General features: G+C 45.8%; 2 protein-coding genes across 5 annotated transcripts in view; one reads left to right on the plus strand and one right to left on the minus strand.

Annotated features, from left to right (window-relative positions):
- BDH1 (3-hydroxybutyrate dehydrogenase 1) lies at positions 1–15,637 on the minus strand. Its single transcript, XM_014891694.2, has 7 exons — positions 15,543–15,637; positions 14,238–14,369; positions 11,557–11,629; positions 9,959–10,069; positions 4,832–4,973; positions 3,170–3,322; positions 1–1,831 (listed from the first exon to the last, which is right to left on the minus strand). Exons 2-7 carry the CDS (start codon positions 14,318–14,320, stop codon positions 1,362–1,364), a joined length of 1,032 nt encoding a protein of 343 aa, XP_014747180.1. The 5' UTR covers positions 14,321–14,369; positions 15,543–15,637; the 3' UTR covers positions 1–1,361.
- Positions 15,632–21,949, plus strand: part of LOC106862586 (D-beta-hydroxybutyrate dehydrogenase, mitochondrial-like) — a 17,022-nt gene continuing 10,704 nt past the window's right edge. For 2 of the 4 annotated variants that reach the window (XM_014891695.2, XM_088170865.1), the window contains exons 1-2: positions 15,632–15,769; positions 19,634–19,744. In XM_014891695.2, coding sequence (XP_014747181.2) covers positions 15,668–15,769; positions 19,634–19,744 — 213 coding nt within the window. In that variant the 5' untranslated portion in view covers positions 15,632–15,667. Of the gene's footprint in view, positions 15,770–19,035; positions 19,325–19,633; positions 19,745–21,949 lie in introns of those variants that run through there. The other 2 variants (XM_088170863.1, XM_088170864.1) reach the window with 1 other exon arrangement.

The raw sequence follows: 21,949 nt of genomic DNA on the forward strand, positions 1-21,949 counted from the left end.
TTTTATTACCATTCATGTATACATTTATTAAGCCAAAGGAGTTTGATCATGTCACAATATGTTACTAGAGCACATGAGATCTTTTCTTTTCAACTTCACTAACAAATGGTCATTAATTACTTTTTATTTTTGCCTTTCAAGCTTAAAAAAATTTACTCTTCCTGAAATTCCCCATGAAAGGCTTTTTTTTTTCCTTTTCTTTTCTTAAAGTACAAAACAAATGTTTCTCAGATATGTAAACAACCATAATGGAAATGAGACTGCTCCTGAAGTTAACTTTATTGTTATTGATGTTGTGATAGATCTATGTCATGTGGCATGTATTTCAGTGACTCCTTCAATGGGAGTTATTATTGTTATCATCACCTGTGCTGCAGTACTGGAGGCCTGGTCGGGGTTAAGGCCCTTCTGCATAAGGTGCTGTACAAATACTTGGCTGTAACTGAGGTCCCTGGCAAGAAGGGCATTCACTGATGTGACTATAACCCTCTCTGCTCCATCTGCTCTGCAGTGCTCCTGACAAACCACAGGAGCTCAAGCAAAACTCTCCAAGCTAACTGGAGTTCATGTTCAGATACTGGTGAAGAGAAGGGAAATGTCACTGCAGGCCAATCCTGACACCTGCAGTCCTGTGCGTAAAGCTGCTCACAGTCATGGGAATGCTCATATGAGTAAGAAACTCCTGCGGGGAAAGTCTGCAAGAGGGAGTCCCTGGGCCATTGAACTCCCTTGCAGCAAAGCATGTGAGAAAAGCAGACTGTTTCCTTTTCTCAAATGTTGCATCAGTATAATTCTAAGAGAGAAAGAGATGGGATCAGTTGCTCAGTTTCAGCACCTTGAGCATTTTGAGTTCTGATCCCCAAATTAAAGAAGTCTCTGCTCTGCCTTGGGCTACTATGACCAGGCCTGGAAAAGTCAGTTGGACATTCTTTGTCGTGACGAAGCAGTGGTTTGCCATTAGAGCATGCAGGGATTCTGTTTTATGGTGTGAAGACTGCATCCTAGGCAGGAATTGTGACAATTGTGTTTGGCCATCAGCAGAAATTATTCTGAAAATGCTTCAGAGCAATTGCAGTTTAAATAATGATTATAGCTTCATATTTGCGGTGAAAAAAGATAGGACTGAAATAAATAGCAAAAAATCACTGTCCCTGTCCAAACATAACATATTCCTGCCTATGAAACATCCCTTGCAAATTACTGCCTTTTAGGTTACGTCAGATATTTAAAGGAACCCTTTAGATCTAAAATACAGTACTCTGAAATGAGGTTAGAAAAATTTTAAAAGGACTAATGGGAAGTGTGTACAAAGCTCTCTTTAAAACCAATTTCCCACCTGGATAGCTTACGAGTGTGAGGCCTCAGTAGACGTAGAGCCGGTCCGCGATGGCAGCAGGCATGTGGGTCATGATCTGCATGCGCAGCCACCAGTAGTAATCCATGGGGTGGTAGCGGGTGTAGGGGGCCGTGGCGGTGAGCGCGTGCGCCACGCTCTCGATCACGGGCGACGTGTCCCTCGAGCCGCTCTTGCAGTACGACTCCATCTTGCTGACCTGCTCGTCGAAGTACTTCCTGCCGTAGTCCTTGCGCACGATCTCGGGGAGCTCGTCCCACATTTTGTCGGCGATGGCTTTGATGCGCTCGGGGCTGTACAGGTTGGTGCCGGCGATGAAGTTGCCGGGCTCCACGATGCTGACCATGACGCCCTGGGGCTGCATCTCGTAGCGCAGGCAGTCGGAGAAGGCCTCCACACCGAACTTGGTGATGCAGTAGGGTGAGCGGGCAGGGCTGCCCATCCGCCCCATCATGCTACTGATGTTCACCACGCGACCTAGGCAGAGGCCGGGCAGAGCACAGCTGAGCCACGGTACCTGACCCGGAGCAGGTACCTGGCACACACCACCCAACACTTTCCTGAACGTGCATCCACCCACCTGCCCATGGCTCTGTCTGAGGAGTGATGTCCTAGGCAATGGCCCTCAGGCAGGAGAACAAGCCCACTGCTCGTGCTCCTTAGCTCATTCTACCTGAGGGAACAGACGCATGCTGACACACAAAGCTTGGTGCTCTGGGGAACACAGGAGAGGCTGGACAGAGCCTGCATGGAGGGAAACAGGATTGCTCAGCAGCAATTTGGACCAAGCCCTGACAAGAGAAAGCAGGAGCTTTCACAGAGGAAAGCCTCTGGCACCAAAGCTGAGCTTGTTTATTTGCAAATCAAAGGCCAGTGGTGGCTCAGAGTGCCTGCTTCTCAAAGGGGAATGGATTGTTCCTGTACCACCAATGGGCAGAGCAGCTTAATTCCACTGCACTTTTCCACATGACAGCTGGGTTATGGCTCCAGGCACAGGCCTTTCTCCCTGCCAGAAGCCATTTTCACCAGAAGCTGAGGAAAATGCTGGTAAGAGGCTGTGGATGCTGTAGTCTAGGCAGAGGTTGGAGTTCTCTGCACTTTCTACCAGGGCTCATTGCTAAATTGTGTTAGAAAGAGAAACTTTGACCTCAGAAGTGAATAACCTTCCATGGTGGGAAAGGGCTGCCCAGGCCACATCCAGCCCAGGTCTACAGCACAGTATGGCATTGTTAATGCCTGTGGGTGCCTCAAGAGTGAAAAATACTCTCATTTAGTAAGGCAGTAGGCCCTAGCACAGGAAAGCCTTTGCCCCTTTGTGCTGAGACCCATGCAAGCTCCAGGTGTGCACACCTTTGCTGTACAACTCCCTCTTTTCCTACATCACAGGCTCCCAGAGTAGCAGTGAAAATGACAACTTCTCTACAAGAAGCTTTTTACACTGCTGCTGCCCACCCTGCCACAGCTGGCTTTTATATAGCAGGGAGGAATGCTCCTGGCACTGTGATTTATTGTGAGCTGCAGTTTCTGAACAGGTAAAAGAAGATATAATGGATTAGATCTTGTGTGGGATGTTGCAGGCAGCACATATGGGAAAGAGAAATAACTGTTTTTCAGGCCTGCTGCCTTGCTATATAACTCAGAGAGGTGAGGCAGTCCCTCTGTGTCTGCTGGGGACCGCATTCTGTCTCTGAAGGCAGGAAGGTGGTTGATGGTGCAGAGGGAAGTGCCATAGACCTTCTGGCCTCTAACACAGCAAGACGGGGCAGGATGAGGGACCTGCTACAGGGAGAGCCAGTCAGGAGGTCTGCCACTCACCCTTTGACCTCCGGATGAGCGGGAGGAAAGCCTTGGTGGTTCGCACGGTTCCCCACAGGTTCACTTCAGCTACCTCCATGTAGGTGTCCATGCTGGTGAATTCAACTTCCCCAAATGTGGAGATCCCAGCATTGTTAACCAGCCCCCAGAGCCCTACAAGACAAAACCAAGCACCATTAGTTGTGCTAATAGGTTATTGAACCACATAACAGAGCTTTTCATTATGACTTGTGATGGTGAAGACCAGAAGAGAAGAGAGTCCAGAGCACATTTCAGCCTCCTGAGCAAATATAACCACCATGGAGATCTGCCTGTACCACCCAACACTGCAGCCACAAAGTACTGTGAATGAGGCTTCCCAGAAAGTTCTGGACCAGCAAACAGAGAATTTCAGCCTTGTCTAAACTGTTCTGCTTGCCACTCTTTTTTTATCCATCATGATTTTTTTAAAAAAGAAAAATATATAATGCAAATAATCAGAATAGGAATGACCTTGTAAGAAACAAAGGAGCAATTATTTCAAAGTAAAATCCCTTCTGTCACCATAAGAACTAAAGTGTCTGCAGTGCTGGGAAGGAGGGTGTAGGCATGGGTGAGCATGCATGCCATGGCCTCTCTTTTATTCTGCTGCAATCAAAATGGCAGCAACTGAAGCTACCTACTCATTTGGCAATAAGAAGAAAGACTAAAAAGGAATTTTGAATAAAATTAACTCGATTAATATAATACTCTAATTGTACAGGAAACATGCTGAGAAAAGTCTGAGAAAGGTTTCTGTTTATTATTTAGAAAAACTCACTCTTATCTGTTGACTGACTGTGTCCAGATCTGTGTTATCAGAAGCAGCCCAGGAAAGGCAACTTTGTCCTGGCTTGTGCTTGAGAATATAGAGCTAGCAAACTTAATTTATATAGAAGATCAATACATAAAAATTAAATACAAAGAAAATCAAAAGAAATTGGTTTGCAAAATCCAAACCAAAACACTACTGCTTTAAAACAACCTTGTGTTGAATGTGGATATCCTTTAGGGGAAAAATGTACTTCAGAGGGTGTAAAGGCTTCAAAAATGTATGAGCAAAGGCAATTTTCACAGTACTGGAGCAGAATTTGCTGTCATCACCTCAGTAGAATGAAGTAGGCAGGGTAAGAAAATCAGTACAGCTACCCCCTGAACTCTAAATGGTAGTATTTACAATAGCATTCATGATACACAGCTGGCTTAATGGGAAATTCTTTGGAAAACCTCTCCATTTCCTTTGCCTTTTGAAAGAGTGGGGGAGACATTTCTATTGTTAATTCCCAATTTTTGGGCACTGGGCAGGTTTTACAACAGAAAGGGAGTCACAATAAACTTCAGTTCACAGGAACAAAGCACTAATCCCAGAGCCTTGAACACCACTCTGGTTTTAGCCAATGTCTCTACAGGAGCTAGTGGAGAACAAAGCAGCTTCCTTTGTAGATGCTATGTGAAGTGGGAAGCTCCTTTCTGATAGGGTACAATATTCAAACAGGCCATTTGCTCTGCCTTGCTGCTCCTCAAAAATTTGTGTCCTTCAATCACATGCTCAGCTTTTGAAATATGCCTTGACAGGGCTCTCGGAGCCCAGCCAAGGAAGCTCCAGCCCCCTCTGCTGCCTCAAAGCCCACTGCACACACTCACCTTTCTCTGGGTCCTCGAGGCTGTTTTGCACATGCTCCACTGCCCGGTCCATTTCTTTGCTGTCACAGACGTTGAGCTGGACAGTTCTCATTCGATCACTCTTCATGGCATCCAGCTCCTTGGAGCCACCCTGTCCCTTGTCCTAGAAGGAAAAAAAGTGCTGGTTTGAATATGGCTGAAGAGTCTGTGTACAGTATCAAACACATACCAACTATCAAATCAAGCAAAAGAGTACACAGGGCAGTCACAGAATATTCAGGACAGTCCTGCAGCCCTAGGAAGAAGGGGAGCAGACAGGACTAGTCCTGCAGAACACCATTCCTCAAGCATCTCCATCTGATCATGAGCCCTGTACCAAGTCAGCTGGTACAAACTGCTTCAACCACCCAGAAAGCAGCCAGAGGTGGATCTGCCACAGCAAGGCACCCACAAGCAGCCCCTGCCCAGTGTGAGCTCCTGAGGTCAAGCTATACCCCACTGTTGCAGACGTGGCAATGTGGTGTCATCCTCATTTAGCTTGCATGGAGCACAGTAACTTGCTTGGGTAGTTATGGTGTAAAATGGCAAGTGAGGGGCTGCACATCTACATCGCATGTGCTTGGTCACACTACCAGCTTTGGGAACAACAGTCTGAGAAGAGGGACTGCTGCCCACTGCTCTCTCCCCTCAGCTGATCTAGACACAGGTTTCCAGGCAGTGGAAGCCATAACTACTGCCTCCAAAGGACTGCTACAGAGTCTGATCATGGACAGCCTGGCCAGTCTGTTTGCTTGCAATTCACCCTGGCATCTTCTCCAGCATCTTGCTCTCTTCTCTGCCTTCCCCTATCAGCTTTTTCTCACTCTCATTCCCATCTCCACTCCTTTCTTCTCAGCTCAGAACAACAGTTTCCTCCAGTACACATTCCTTCAGAGCCCAGCAAATTAACTGCAGCCAATCCCTGAGATACTTTCACACGGGCCAGACATTGCTGGCAACAGGGTTGCCATGCTCAGAGCTCATCCCTTTGCAGTGGCCTGGCCTTAGAGTTTCCAGGACACAGACACAGGATATCAGGATGAGATTGGGAATATACCTGAATCATTTCCATGGTCATAAAGCTACTGAACTGTGCCAGCCAATCCAGAGTACTTTTGTAGAGCATAGTGATATTTACCCCGAAAATGATGCAATCAGAAGTATGTTACTCCCAATTAACAGGCTAGACAAGAAATATTTCCACAGGATCATCTGACAGCCGCTCAGCTCTTGCTCCCCTACTGCTCAGCCTTCCAGGTAGCCTTGCTCACTGGGTCTGCATCAGCAGGCAAGCATCAGAGTGCTCTTCACTCCTGACAAATACGGGGTTCTGGCTAAAGAGCTGGTTTCCTCGGAGCTGCAACAGGCCAATACTTCATAGCAGGCCTCTTTCCTGACTGCTGAATGACATTAGATTGCTCTGAACACCTCAAGCCACAGGCACTCCCTGTCAGATGCCATCAGGCAGTTGTCAATGAGATGAAGCTTGTCTGCAGTCTGAGCCCAGGGTGCCCATCTGTCCCTCAAGTAAGAGTTCCCTTCAGAGACCGTACTTTGGATGCCACATGAGGGTGGCCATACAACCCTGTCTCTGTGCCACCTGTCTTCCACAAATCCTTTTCCTGGCTCCTCTCATTCCTCCACTTATATACTGCTCTCAGAGACATTTCACTAGCATAACTACCTGACATCTCCTGTTCTTCTCCTCCATGCTTCCATATTCCATCACAGACTGTTACCACCAGCTAGTGATTGTCCTTAAGAGAGGAAATTTCCTCAGGAAGCACACTGCTTACAGAAAGGAGTGGTTAGAAGTCTCATGTGCAGTTTGATGGTGGCGTTAGAGTTAGACTGAAAAGTTTGGTGTTAAGTTTGTTGCTTACTCAAAAAAGCACTGTGGTGCCAAAGCAGCCTATATGGCAAAGCACTAGAAAGCATACAAGTGGCAAATGTGGGAATGCCATCAGGGAATCAGCAAATGCAAACATGCAAGTGTCTTGAAAACAGCAGATATTGCTAAAGGAAAGAAGGAAAATGAGGCCCAGGTCCTTCTTTCCCTGATCCCAGTTCTATGAGGTATTACAAAATCTCTGGGCCACACCAGCCTTAGAGGCCTCATAGCTCTGCTGGGACCTCCACAGCATCTTCTTCCTTAACCCTGACAGGTTTGGCTCTGCAAGCCAGCTCCCTCCTGCCTTCCCACCCACATACAGCTGGGTGCTTGGACAGAGACTCCTGGTGCTGGGATTCTGGCCAAGAATTGGACTCCAGATGTTAACCCACACCCACAAGGCCATTCGCTTGGCTTTCAGCAAGGGCAGATGGGAGATGTTTAAGCCAGGAACCTGGTGACTGTGTCTCCTGGCAGGGGATGCAGCCTGTCCCACAATTTCCAGGCCCATACACAGCAGTGAAAGGATCTTCTCATGCTACAGCAGAGACCAGTACATCTCTTCTGCCAGCCCCGGGGCACACTGTCCCCGTGGCAAGAGGGCCCAGCTCTTGCACACTGAAAAAGCACATTGCTGCCTTGCCTTTCTCTTTCCATGGTCACTCTCTGGGGCTCCTGGGCTTCAGCTTGTATCTATGTCAGTGTGTCCTTGGTTTCTAACATCCTGTGGCTCTGAGCAGTCCTGTGGAGCCTGCAGTGGCCAGCCTGTTTGCCAGCTTGCTCAGAGGACCTCTGCCTTCTCATTCCCCTGCAAGCTGCAACAGCCCTGAGCACATACAGCAAAGCAAACAGGGGTTCCACCACACACCTGACAGCAGAGACAAACATCACATATGTTCAATGGTAACAGATACTGATGGAAAAATACCTTTATCTTGTGTCAGCTGGCTTCTCCATATATTAACCAAAGAGGTAAAAATAAAACAGCTGCAGCATGAGCGTTCATTGGATCCAGTCTACCACTGTCTTTTGGCAATGCAGCATCAACACAACTCTCATATGAGTATATTTGCCACTGAAAACATTAGGAAGTAACTGTGTGTGAAACAACACACTATTAGCACAGATCCATCCTTGGGGTCCCCTCAGTCATGGCTCTACACTCCTTTCTCATGTTTCCTTTAGTAAAACTACAGTCAGGTGCTCAGGATCTGGCCACTTTAGGAAATCTTTCCTAATAAAGAGGGAGCACTGCACATACTTTTAATCTGCAGTAAGGGCATGGCATTCCTAAGAAGTGTGCATGCCCTGAGGACACAGTAGCTCCCCAAGCAGCAGTCTGCTTCTGATGTGCAGGTGTGCTGTGAAAAACAAACCCATGGAAGTGACACTGAAGTTTCACAGTCATTTCCTCTATGTCAGGGCTAGGTCAAATCTATCAAAGCCAAAGATTATGCTCCTTATTTCTACCTCCACTTTTATCTAGCATCTAAAAACAACAAGCTTTTTCTGCTGCTAAAATCAGCACCAGCAATAATTATATTCTGATAAGAATTCTGCTTATGGTTTTGCTAGAGAAGCCTGTAGCACAGTGAAAAATCAGCTCAATCTCCTGGAGTTATTTTTATTCTACAGAAAGTGTAATGGCCTGAGGACACATGGGAGGCCACTCTGCTAACTAAGGAGCTTTGGCATTTTCCAGTGTTTTCTGATGATTACTGCTGTTACCATTCTTGGCACAGCCTCACAGATTTTGGAACGCAGCATGTGAGTTCAGCTAAAGAAGCAACATTTAATTACAGAGTGATACTGCAAAGCTTTCTGCTATTTTTTTCTATGAGGAAGTAAATATTGATCAAAGTCTAAAAGACTTCTGGCGTGCTGCTGCATGTCAGCTTATGTTGAAATTGTCACAGGCCAAGATTTTCCATGACCATGCATTCAGTAGAACAAGTACTGAAGACAATAAAAATAGAAGGGAGGTTTCAGTAACTGTTAGATATGTCTACTGAAAATTGTGCCTTTTTAGCAGCTCAGACATAAGAAATGAAACCCATAAGTAACTTTGCAACTCTGAAGTTTTTGACTTCTGTCAACATAGAGGCAGGCAATTCCCTAAACAGTGTTTTTTAAGTTTGCAGTGTTCTTATATTCTCCAATATTGATCTTCAGTTACAAAAGCTGAGTAGAAACATCTATCAAAGAAGTACTCATCTACCCTCCGTCTTGAGCCCTTTCGATAGGCAGCAGTTTGTACCAAGTGTCCTGTTCTGCAGTGACGCCTGTAGAGGGAGCCCAGGTTAACAAATAAATCTTTGACTGAACATACACAAGACGCAGAGCTATCGAGACAGATAGCTCTTTTGAAAAAAATGCAGCAGAAACAAACTACTAATTTAAGCAAAACTTAGTAATAATAATGCAAAAAAAAAGAACATAGAAAGTCAGATAGCATTAAAGAATACGTGGAAAACTCTCTTTATAAAGTATCACTGGTCAAGATACATTTATAGTGATGAGTGAGCAAAAAGATTAGATCAAACTAACTGACCCACCCCAGGATATCCTGAGGAGTAAGTTTGTTTCTGTTAGGAAATGGCTGCGAAGCTAAAAAAAGTGTAGTGCTTCATAAGGAGAGAGAATAAAACTCTTCCCAGTTCTCCATGACCATCAATGCTTTGCCACACCAAGCTCTCTTTCAGAGCATATCAAGGCTGTGTTACTGAGCTGTGGTCTAAATCTTATCTCATTTGCATTAGTGGGACTCCATCACCTACCTAATTATTTCAGGAGACCCCCAACACACACCATGGCATGGCTGTACTAATGAATATAGAAAAATATGCTCAAAACACATGCCTTGGTGCCTTGGTATATGTCAAAATTAATCAAAATATGGCCTGCATAAATATATATGGTCTGAGAGCAGGGCCAAAGGTCCAGACTACAGTCTGACACCAAACTTTGATTAACCTATAAAATTAGATTTGGGATTCCAGTTCATCAGACACAGAACAGACCGCAATGTTGTGATTTAAATAAGAACCTCCCTAGATACCATTCAGCCCTGGTTCTGCTCTGTGAAATTCAAGCACGTGTGTCTTTCCCTTTGGGCTACCAACCACCCTCCCTCTCCTTGGCAGAAACTTGTGCAGAGTGGAGAGGGAAGACTGGAATTGCACATGCCACAGGTGAATAACAGTTTTTGTTTCCCCTACCTTTTGCAGGCAGCCAGCATAAATAATGAAACCTTTGTCATGCAGGTGCTTGGCCAAGTCAAATCCAAATCCTGAGTCACAGCCTGTTATAAGCACAGCTCTGCTGCCAATCTGCAAAACAAAACAGAACAAAATGCACTGGAGTTGAGTATTTGAAATTAGTGATTTGCAGCACACAGAACAAGTCATGTCCTTGGCCAGGAGCAGTCTGTCCCAGGGATGTCCTCTACACTCACTGCCAGCTCCTGCCACCCAGCGCCTCCTGAACACAAGAAATCACATTTTCGTACTGAGTTCACTCCAGTGAGGCAGGATCACTGCCCTCCCAACATGGAGGAGTTCAGCGCCTCTGGAAACAGGCTTCCAAGGCAAACAGATCAAACAAACCACCATGCTCTGGCAGTTCATATCCATCTTGAAATCTGAAACTATACCGGACAGTTCCTAAGATATATTTTCCTTTCATCAGGAACTGTTCCTATATGTTCAAAGCAGGCAGAAGTCCACTCTTGTGTGCATGCAGCCCATAGGGAATGGAAAAGACAGTTTGACTAAAGAAAGGATATAGTGTAATCTTACTGACTGCTCACTCATCTTTCTCTCTCTAGCACCTAAGCCTTCTAGAGCTGGGTTCTAACACCTAAGAAGATTCAAGTGGGGTTAATATATGCAACTAAGACCAGCTGGTCGTCACTTTTTTGGTCTGGTTGGGTTTTTTTAGTCTTCCTATTTTTCCAACTTACAATTTAAATTGAAGTATACCTCCTTCCCTCTCCAAATTCCTTTTTCTAACCCAAAGACAAGTAGAAGTTAAATAACAAGCTAAAAATCAGATGGTGCATCAAACAGCAATAGTTGCACATCCAAGGTGCTGCTGTGGGTGGGATTACATAACAATTGCCTGCAATTCACTTTGACTCATCTCTTTTAATAAACTATAAATTCAGCTGTCCCCAGCATACTCAAGGACTGATCAGGGTGGAAGCTGGGTGGAAGCAGCAAAGGCTCCTCACACTGGAAGCCCAGCAGTGATGCAAGGATCACATGTGAGTTTCTCCAAAACTCTGTTCCAGGGTTATGGAACAAGTTGTGCATGCTCTAGCACTGGTACAGTGTTGAGTTCTGTGTCACAAGACAGACAAGATGACAAAACACTCCTCTTCCTTTTGCCTGGCACTGTTCCTGGCAAGTCAGTATCTTCAAGGAAAGGGCTGCTAAAAAGGGCCACTCTCCAGATGAAATGGTGAGGACACACAGATTTATCTACATGTCTTTAAACAATTATACTCCAGAAAGAGTGCTTGATTAAGAATCTGTCATGCAGATTCCCTCCACTGTAAGGTGGAACATTTAATCTGCTGACTGAGTTCCAAAAATAGAAAAAAACACTTGTATGATTGTTTATTTCCATCCTGAGCAGCACATGCTGTGCTACGTCAATGGAAGCTCAGTGCTAGGAAAGAATGTGGAGTATGCTCAAGAGGTCCAGCTTGTAGTCTTTCTGGAAAAGTGGAAAGATGAGTTTGGTCACCAGGCTTCAAGGATTTTAAAATCCCTGCTCAACAGAACTAGTTCCTGGAAGCCACAGTTACACTCACCTGATCGACCTCATTTGCATAAGAGCGGCTGCCACATGGGGACAAGAGAGGGAAGGAAAATCTTTGCACAGGCCTGTTAAAAAAACCCGAAACAACAGAACAGTCAGATGTGGAAGATCTTGTCAATACCCTGCTGCAGCAACATACACATGAAAAAGAATGCTGTGCTGCCTACCTACATCATGTAGACTGTCATTTCGTAAGACAGAATCTAGTCTACATTTCTCCTTAGTCTGAGCCTGTGCTGTTTCCTATGGTATGACACATTTGTTTCTCCAAAGACCTTGATGCTATTTCCAGCTGCAGAAGCTGTCTGGGTATCACAAAGTATTCTAAAATAGCTCCTGGTCTGGAGGCACAGAGCCGCTTCCACCCACAAAACAGACAGTACAGTGTTTACATTTTCAAAAGTAACAAGATTTGCAGAAAGCTGGGGTATGGGAAGTTATTAATTTGTCAGATGAAGGTATTCTGCTGTGGCTTTGTCTCTGACACCCTGCCTAATGCTGAATTTGCTTGGATTTGTCTCACTCCTTTTACACACAGCTTCATCCTTATTCCATCCAGGATGACACTTCCTCCCCTGCTGTGTCTACTCATTAGATACTCTTAGATTTTACATCCCCTTTTTGCAACCGTTTAAGCTAAGAAACACTGTCTTTGAGCAATACCTGTCTGAAGATCTGAAGCTCCTCCGCATAGTATGTGTGACTCCCAGAAGACAAAACATATTCACAAAGACAGACCAGAGCACAGCAACAATGCCTTCCAGGAAACGGGAGTCTGTTTAGGAAAGCTATGCTACCCAGTAGCATCACTCTGTCTTAAGTCTTGTCATCATTCATCAAAGCTGGGCCTGAACAACAAATCAGAGTGAGCCCAAGCTCTGTCCTTGTCAGTCACCTCTCTGGACTTTATCAGCTTTTTCATTTTTACTTTGGGCACTGACATTGCACTCCTGGAACTTTCTGACCTTCTCTTAGACTTGCTGTACTTCATCTACCCTCTGGCTCCTCCAACAGCATCTTGGTGTGTCTTAAAGTGCCCAGGAATGTTCCTAACATTTCTTTTTGTTGAATGAACTTGGTTTTTATTTTTCAGTGTCATGTTTGGTCCTGTTATTTCACTGTAGAGCATTGATTTGCTTCACTCAATTCATAATAATCTGTAGAGAACTTGACATTCTGCCTATCTTGACCTGAAGACAAGGGCAAAAGCAAAACAGAAGCTGGCTGCTTCTGAGTAGGAATGTCATCAGCAGAAACAGCCAGGAAGTGATGTAAGCCCCCACATGGTACATTAATGCACCATAAGCCATTTTTGTCATTCTGCATCATTGAATTCTAGAGACCACAACAGAGACTTTTAGAATGCACAAATGGTCCTCAAATTGAATTTGTGCTTGTAATCATGCACTGGCTTTTGTACAGTTCAACCAGAAAAAGGAGTCCTCAGCTTGAAGAGTCAAATACCTAAATGCTACTTTAAGACACTGGCATAGTGGCAGCACTGCTTTTCAATGAACAGTTGGATTTCCATTGCAGGTTTATTAATTTGTGGGGACTTGCAAATGCAACATAGTTTTGCCCTGAGTAGAAGACACACAAAGCACAAATACACAGTAAGCAAAACAGAAGACGCAAAAAAAAGAAACAAGAATATGCTGAAAATTCTTTCCTCAAGTTAATAAAACATTAATTTGTATTTTTAAGGCCACAGCAGATTCCTGCAGGTGAACTCTGGTGTATGTGGAGCAAATAGGAGATAAAAGAGCAATGTCTGTTTGCACAGGAAATCTCTTAACAGCTTAAGTATCTACAACACCCTGTTACCAGAGCCACCCTTGACCGTGATGATGCTGGACATCACTATCAGCAGCAGTAGAGCAACACTGGAGGTGGCAGTTCTTGTTTAACAGGCCATGAGCCACTTTTAAATGGCTTATGTGCAATTAGTGGTACACACACTGCTGTCTGGGATCTCTGCTCTAAAACAAAGCCAGGGAAAGCACTCAACTTGCTCTGAATTTGGACGAATAGGGTTCCAATAATACAGCAATATAAATGTTGGTTTTTTTCAGAGCTGGAAATTAGAATTAGATAGGCAATTTTCTGTTCATTTGCAGAAAAAAACCAGCCTAATTACTCAGCCCACCTCCATTTCTCAGCAAAACTCTCCCTCTCAGCTTTCACTTTTCATGGGATTCACTGCCTCTTTAATGAAGTCACAGAAATATGACAGTTTCTTGCACTGAAGTAAGGCCTACTTGCTGATATTAAAAAATACCTCTTGATGGATACTGAATTAATGCTCTACTCTACAACTTTTTGACTGCAGTATAAAAAAAAAGAGAAAAACCCAACATGTTGCCAACCCCTCCTTGCATATAGAGTCCATCTCTGCTGTGCTCAGCTCAGTGACTGGGCCCTGGGTTGTCCAGGTGGGTTCTAGAGTATCCATCCTTGAAGATACTCAAAAGCCACCTGGACACAGTTCTGGGCAACCAGCTCGAAGAGGCCCTGCTTTAGCAGGGTGGTTGGACCACATGACCTTCAGAAGTCCCTTCCAGCCTCAACCACCTTGTGACTCTCTAAATAAACTGTCCCACACTGAAATCAAATTGAGTCTTTGACATGTGCTTTAAGATGTCACTCTTTCTTCTTTTCCAATAAGTTACTTACCTAAAGCCATTCCCTGGGTCCTTGAAATTCAGGGCTTTCACAGAGAAGTTCAAGAGAGGGCGGGACAGCTTGGTGGCCAACATGGTTTCAACTAGCACACTCTACCAAAAGCAAAACTGTTCTTCCTTAGCTCTGCAACACAAGATAGCACCTGAGCTTTAGTTGCTCAATTATTTTGTAAGACATGCTGACTCCATGTATTTCAGCAGGAAAATAAAGTCCAAAGGAACTCATCTTCTCCCCTTGCAGTCTCTCACACAGATAAACAGCTCAACCTTCAGCTCCCCAATAAAGCAAAATAAATAAAAGCATTTTAAATAAACTACCAAGCAGGGAGACATTTAAAGGAAATGTCAATTTCTCCTTCTTTAATGCATCTTTAACTGATTTCTCTGAAATAAGTTAAAATTAAGGTACTCATATGGAATATATTATTTCAAATGAGCTATATGAAATAGCTTTAAACAAAAATATAACTTCAAGTGACAGGTGATGTTATATTACATGTTTCCAAAACAATCCTTGGCTTTGCAGCTAGTACAGCCACGCAGTTGAAAATGTAATTTTTTTGTAATTAAGGAGGTAGTGATGCTGGACGAAGCACAGGAAACCACCAATAAACTCAATACCGAGTGAAAACATCTCAAGGACAAGACTTTGGTATGAAAAGTCAACTACAATCATATTTATCTTGGATAAAACTAACCCAAGGCACAAAAAATATCTCCCAGTCCCCTTTATTAAAGCTGAGAAATGGTATCTAATTGTTAGGGGTGGTTTGCATCTCTGCCGAAGGCTGGGCCGCCACCGCGGAAGCTTCAGGGCCTGCTGGAAACCAGGCCCAGGCTAAAAAACACTGAAATTACCGCAGGAAGAGCAGCGGTGGGCACCGAGATGGGGACGGAGGGAGTGGACAGGGCTCAGGAGGCTCGCTGGCTCGGCTAATCCTCAGAAATCCCGGTGGTTTGATCAAATTCGAGAGCACGGCTGGTGTCCCCGCAGGTTTTTGTGAGATTTGCAGGGAGGGGCGAGGCCCGAGGTTCGTTGCAGGTCCCGCCAGCCCGGCCCGGCCCAGCCCCTCTCCGGGACGCGGCTGCCGCGCCCCCAAAGGCGCTCACGGCCCTGCCGAGGCAGCGGGAGGGGGGCGCGGCGCGGCTGCCCAGGCTTGTGGCGGCTGCGGGGGAGGCCGCGCAGGGGAGATGCCCGCGACCCCCGAGGGCAAGGTCACCGTGCGAACCGACTGCCAGAGCTCCGCGGAGCTGCTACGACCCACCCCGGCCCGCCCCGCCGCCACCCGCGCCTTACCTGGAGCCGGCGGGAGCCGGGCGCTGCTGCCGTTTGAATGAGGCTGGGCCGGGGCCGCGGTGCCGGGCGCGGCGGGAGGCGGGCCGGGGGCAGGGCCGGAGCGGCGGCGGCGATAGGCTGTGGCCATGCGGAGCGGCGCGGGGCTGCTGCTGGCGCTGGGCGCGGCGGGGGTGCTGCTCCTCCGCCTCCTCCTCCTCCTGCCGCGGCGGGCCCGCCGCGCCCTGCCCGTGAGTACCGCGGCGAGGGGCCGGGGCTCGCCGGCAGAGCCCGCCGGAGGCGCCCCCGGGGCCCAAAATGGCGCCGGGCCGGTGGCCGGGCCGGGCCGGGCTGAGGCGCTGCAGGTGTCGAGGCTGGAGCGGCGCTGCCCGGGCCGGGCTGGGCTGGGATGGTGGAGTCGGACAGACTGTGAGGGGGACGAAGCGCCGAGCTGGGCACGGCCCTGAGCGATGAGGCCCCTGCCGCGAGGCTTGGCCGGGCTGCGGTGCGGCGGGCGCTGCCCTCGGACCCTGCGGTGCGGCGGCTCCTCCCCCCCGCACTGCTTCATTTCGAGGGAGAACATGTTCATATAATCGTAGAATGGCTTGGGTTGGAAGGGGAACTTAAAGATTATCCAGTTCCAACCCCTTGCCATGTGGAGGGACACCTTCCACTAGACCAGGTTGCTCAGAGCCATGTCCACCCTGACCTTGAACACTTCCAGGGATAGGGCATCCACAGCTTCTTTGGGCAACCTGTGCCAGGACCTCAGCACCCTCACAATTAATTTTTTTTTCCTAATACCTAATCTAAACCTACTCTCAATTTGAATCCATTCCCCCTTGTCCTGTCACTACATGCTCTTGTATATGATCTCCCCTCAGGTAGTAGAAGGCCACAGTTAGGTTACCCTGAAGCCTTTTTTTTTCCAGGCTGAGCAATCTGAATTCTCTCAGTCTTGTCTCATAGGAGAAGTGCTCCATCCCTCTGATCATCTTGGTGGCCTCCTCTGGACTCACTCCAGCAGGTTCATGTCCTTCCAGTGCTGGGACCCTGCAGCTAGGTACAGCACTGCAGGTGGGGTCTCATCAGAGTGGAGAGAGAGAATCATTCCCTCTGACCTGCTGTCCATGCTCCTTTGGATGCCCAGGATACAACTTGCTCTCTGAGCCAGTATTTTTGCTTCAGGATCCAGCTCAGTCTTTCCCACGTAGAATGGCCAGAAAACAGCTGTAGCCTTATTGCAGCTTCCCACTTCACTCTTCCATCCACTCTTCTCTTGCTTTCCCCACCCTTGTTCCACTTGAGAAAATACCTTCCCTTTAGTGAATATTTTCAGTTCTTTTTCCTGGGATTGAAAACTTCAACTTTCCCAACCGTGGAAACAGGAGCAAGCCAAGTTTACTTCATAGCTGCACTTATCCTAAAATCAATCTGTTTGATAACATCAGGGGATGGTCAGGGGAGCCACAAGAGAGAACAGAATAAAAAAAAACAAGTGGCACATTAGAAAAAGATGGTCTAGCTAAGTATGGCTTATTTGCACATTGTCTAGAGAGAGAGGCTGAAAAAATATCTTCAATTTCTTCAGTCTGTTCTGCAGTAAATGTATAATTCTGATAAAATACCTGCATTAGTAAAATAAATAAACTGGCCATATTCCAATAGGAAAAGGTGTGTACATCTGAGCTGACTGCAGTTCAAGTGAGGCTGCCCTACTAGGGCTGCCTGAACTGTGAGGAATCGTGGTGTGGATCATACAGCAGGCATAGACAGTATTACTGTGCCCACATGCCACAGCAGCACCTCCAGTACAAGAAGTTATTCAGTGCTGTTAGGAGATCCCAGGCACCCTGTCAGCACTGGAGTCCTGTCTTCCTTGCAGTGTTTCCGGGGAGCTCTGTATGACCCCGAGTGAGGGAGGCACCTGAATGCTCATTAAGGTCACTGATGATAAGTGGTCCTCTCTGCCTGTCCCAGCATCGAGTCAAGTTAAGCTGCAGACTGGCCTTATCAAACTTCAGGAGCAGGCCCATTAAGTCTTATCTCAGGCCTTTCAAAAGATAAGGGTGATTGGGCTTTTCTGTGTTCAGAAGTTTTTCTGGGATAGGAACCTTTTGGCTGGGAATGGGGTTGGTCCCTCCTGTGATCCTTGGGAGCTCTCTCTCCATCAGGCATAACACAAACAGGCCCAGGTACAGATGAGAGATCCACTAAATCCCTTGGGGTTTTGCACACTCCTTGGTGCTGCTGGGGGCTCTGTCTGTTATGAGCCATACCAGCAATTAGGGTTACAGCAAAGAACAATCGCAGGATCCTTTTCATACTGTAAGTTGTCTCTCACTTTCCTTGCAATTATAGGCAGATTAGAGGATTTTTAAACCTCATTTCTGTCCACATTTTCGTTGTTTGTTTGGGGATTTATTTTTTTTTAAGGAGCTAATGATGGTTGAGGATTGGGTATCTTCTTTATTTGCCTGACGTGTGTTCTGGCGGTGATTACAGCTGCCTATTTCCTGCACACTTCCTAGTCTTTTGGGAAGTCCTCTGCCTTCAAGATTCAGAGGCAAAGGCTCTAGGGAGGTGAGAGAAAGAAAAAGTCAAATCCTTTCTTTTTCCAGGGGCCAGCTTGTTGAGTTATTGTGGGAGGTGACCTTGACAACTTCCGTGATCTGGTTCATGTTTGATTTTCATTTCTCTTGGAGTTGTGTCATTCTAAATTAAGTTCAGACTGAGCACTGTATATTTAATTCTCACTTATTTTTTGTCCTTTAGCTGTAGCTATCTTTAGAGTTTTAATAGAGCCAGTCTGTACCTGGGTGCTCTTTGTCTGAGTATAGGTTATAGTATATTGTTAATATAGGTGTTTGTATTATAAATGCAGGATAGACTTTTGATCAGTTCTTGTTTCAGCTTCACATCTTAACTCCCCTTTGAGAGCAGTTACTTCAACATGAGTTATAGGACAGGGTTACTTGCTTATTGTTCTCTGCTGAGGCTTACCCTGAGTTTGTGCAGTAATGCTCTGATCACTATCACCCTGCAATCATCCCTTATTGCTGCTTCACTGTACCACATGTCAGCAAAGCAAGAGATGAGAGAACACTGGTGATTGACCCATTTCTCTCTGAAAATGTGGCTGGACCAGGCAGTGCAATTCATGCATAAGTACGTTTATATTGCAGCCGTTGTGAATACAGTAACAGGCAATATTAGTTGCCGATATCTCCAGAAAGATGGAGCTGACCTCATTTCCTTATTGCATCCTTTGGATTTTTATTGCTTTATCGCAGTATTGCCTCATGGTATGGTTTCAGTTTGGAGCATTGTGCAGCACAGCAGCTGGCAGCCTTCTAACTGGGTTAAGAGCTAGTTCATTGCTTCACACCTGTGGTGAGGAGATGACTTTCAAGCAAATACAGAGGGTAAATGGGCAGTGCTTTGCTATAGGCTTCTCTTCAGGATTTGAGATTCTGCTTTCATATCTCTCGAGCCTGTTGTGTCATACCAGATGGAATATCAAATCTTCTTTCTCAATTTACCCGTCAGTCAAAAGATAATACTAATGTAGGAGAGAACTGTAGGATTTGATAAATTGTTCCTCATAAGACTGCAGAGTTTCAGAAGGAAGCTCTAACCTGTAGTCACATTCCTGCATGTTAAAATACAGCACGGAAACTGCCGCATGGAGTGGGAGTAGGTGGGGAACAGACAGCAGTCACTCAGCAGCTGAAAGAGCTGCTGTACAGTTCAAGCCTGTGACGTCCCACCATTTGGATGTTCTCCATGCTACTTACTATGAACGGGTAGATCATTAACTTGTTTTGAGATGTTTCTGTTCTTCTTTGGCCACTGATACTTGAAAGAGAGTTACTGTTCCAGCTCAGGTATCAAGGCAATGCAAATTGTTACAGACCAGCAGCTGAATAAATTTATGATTTCACAATAGCTAGGACCTGGTTGTGTTTGTGCACACAGGTGCCACTCATTGCATCTGGAATTGCACCTGCCCTGGCTGCAGGACTGCAAGTAGCTCATGTGCTGTGGGGCAGGGTGCTGGTGGTGCCTGCATTGCAATGTCTCATGGTATCCTATGACTCTCTTTCCTCACACAGGCTGAAGGGAAGGCGGTGCTAATAACAGGCTGTGACAAAGGTTTTGGACATGCCTTGGCAAAATGCCTTCATGCAAAGGGATTTACTGTTTTTGCTGGATGTTTGCTCATGGTGAGTAGTGAAATCGATCAAAATTTTTCTGATTGGAGAAAAATACTTCTCAAGTGAAAGCATCTTCATTTGCAGCCTCTATTTCATCTGGTTCAAGACCTGAGAGAGGTGCAGTGGGCAGGGATCATTACATCCTCCATTGCTTCATCTGCCTGTTGTATCTTGTACCTCATTCCTGTAATTGTGAGCTCTTTAGGGCAGGGATTTACTGTCAACTGCATGTCTGTACAGTAGCTTGTACAGTGTGGCACTGTTCACTGTTCACTGCTGGAAGCCTCTCAGAAATACCACAACACCATAAATCTGATGGCCAAGATTGCTGTGGCACTGTGGCTTTCGGTATTCAATGTTCCCTATTGCTGTCTTTCACAATGTCATTTTTTGTGGACACCTCCCCAAACTCATCTCCAGGCTGCCTCTCCTGCATTATTAAGGCTCTGTTTCAAAAATGTCTGGCAATTGTGCTTCTGCAGCTTCTGTACAAGCTATTCAGTTTATGGATCACTGAATAAACAAATTTACCATACATTTCTGACATCTTGAGGTCTCACTTCCTGTCACATGTGTTTGGCAGGTGGCATCACTTGTAAGAGAGAAGTTTAGATGCACTAAATCCAAAGGATTTGCAGACTCCTCATCCCAGTCCCTGCTCTTGCAAAGGACTTACAAGTTAGTAACTGAGCTGGCTCCACTTCCATCTCAGCTGGGATTTTACCTTTACTGTGCATTTTTGCTGTATTGCTAGTCAAAACTCACGAGATTTCTGATCTCATTTGTTCAAAATCAGTTCATGGTCACTCATTTCTCCATTTGAAGATGACCACATCAACACAGGTGCTCAGGGCATTATGACTACAGCTTTTTGAGTACTGTGGAGGGTGAGAACAAACAAAGGTGGCCTTCTCTGCCTGTGTGATCATGGCAGAGGTTACGTTCTTCCGCCACACCAGAAGGGAAAGTTATTATCGGCTGATATATTGTGTAACTTGAGAGCAAGACAGTCCTGTTGGATTATTGCCACTGTTTGGAAATTTCCATACAGAGCCTCTGTAATTCCTTCAGTAATCACGTCATTTGCTGGTTTGGGATGCCTGTCTCAGAGCTGATGGCAAGTCAGGCACTCTGCAGAGCAGCAGATGTAGGGAATGGAAAGGAGAGAGAAAATAGGGTGACTGAGGGGGCTGCTTGGAAGGCACGGGCTAATGTGGAGCAGAGAGGGACAGGCTCCACTGGAAACCCCTTAAAGAAGCTAGATGATCCTGAAGTGAGGCCTGTTTGCTTGCTTGCTTCATTGCTTGTGAGCTGCTGTAGGTTCCCAGCAGGGTCAGAGCAGGTATGGGGGCAGTTGTCATGAAGCAGATTCCAGGCTCTTAGTTCACACCTAGTTAGTCTATCACCACTTATATGCTTTTGTACAGAGAATTAAAGGATCCCTGATGTACTACGCCACAGGAGAAAGCTCTTGTATTAGATACAGGATAATAGACTGTGAGGTGCATCAGGAGCTTCTTAATGATCAGTCAGTCAAATATAAAGTTACAGGAATAAAACCAATACTGTATGCAGGCTGGGATAGAACTGGAAAGGATCAAATGCAAAAGAGATTACATTAAGCAAGGGCAAGAAAGTCACTGAGAAAGTTTCTGTTACTATATTAGGATTAAGATGGAAAAACCATACAGAAATAGATTATTAAATAACATTAAAAGTAGAAATTACAGGAAAAGTCGAAATAATAGTTATTTTATTTTCTTTGATCTTACTGAAAAAAAAAAGAATAAATTGTTTTCAGATGCCTACTGCCAGCAGTTATCATGAGGACTGTAAGCAAGAAAAGCTAAAGAACAAGGGATATTTATATAAACTAATGTGCTCAAGTTCACCAAGCCTGATGAAATATACTTAAGGGCATTTAGAGGATGAGCCATTGTGATTTCTGCCCCATGGGTGATATTTCCAAGAGTACCTGGAGGCCAGGGGCTTTCCAGAAGGCTGGAAGAAGGCAAATATTGTACTTCCCTTCCCAAATGAGATGGACGTCTGGAATTGCCAGCCAGGCAGCTCACCTTCAGTGCACTCAATGCAATTGCCACACACTGCCCTGTCAGTTTTACAAATGACTGGATCATAGTGTGATGCACCCTGCCTGTATAAATTTACTGGGAACAAACTGTGCTGTGTCAATCTAATCTCATTTTGGCTAAG

This window comes from Sturnus vulgaris, chromosome 10, assembly GCF_052056855.1.
Source record: "Sturnus vulgaris isolate bStuVul1 chromosome 10, bStuVul1.hap1, whole genome shotgun sequence".
NCBI classification, from domain to species: domain Eukaryota; kingdom Metazoa; phylum Chordata; class Aves; order Passeriformes; family Sturnidae; genus Sturnus; species Sturnus vulgaris.

What these genes read in the sequence shown, in the direction of transcription:
- BDH1 (XM_014891694.2), bottom strand. Translation starts at nt 14,320, where the DNA reads ATGTTGGCCACCAAGCTGTCCCGCCCTCTCTTGAACTTCTCTGTGAAA. An exon ending in ATGCAAATGAGGTCGATCAG is followed by an intron (nt 10,070 to 11,556) that starts GTGAGTGTAACT and finishes TTTGTTTTGCAG; the next exon opens with ATTGGCAGCAGAGCTGTGCT. An exon ending in CCTCGAGGACCCAGAGAAAG is followed by an intron (nt 3,323 to 4,831) that starts GTGAGTGTGTGC and finishes TTTGTCTTGTAG; the next exon opens with GGCTCTGGGGGCTGGTTAAC.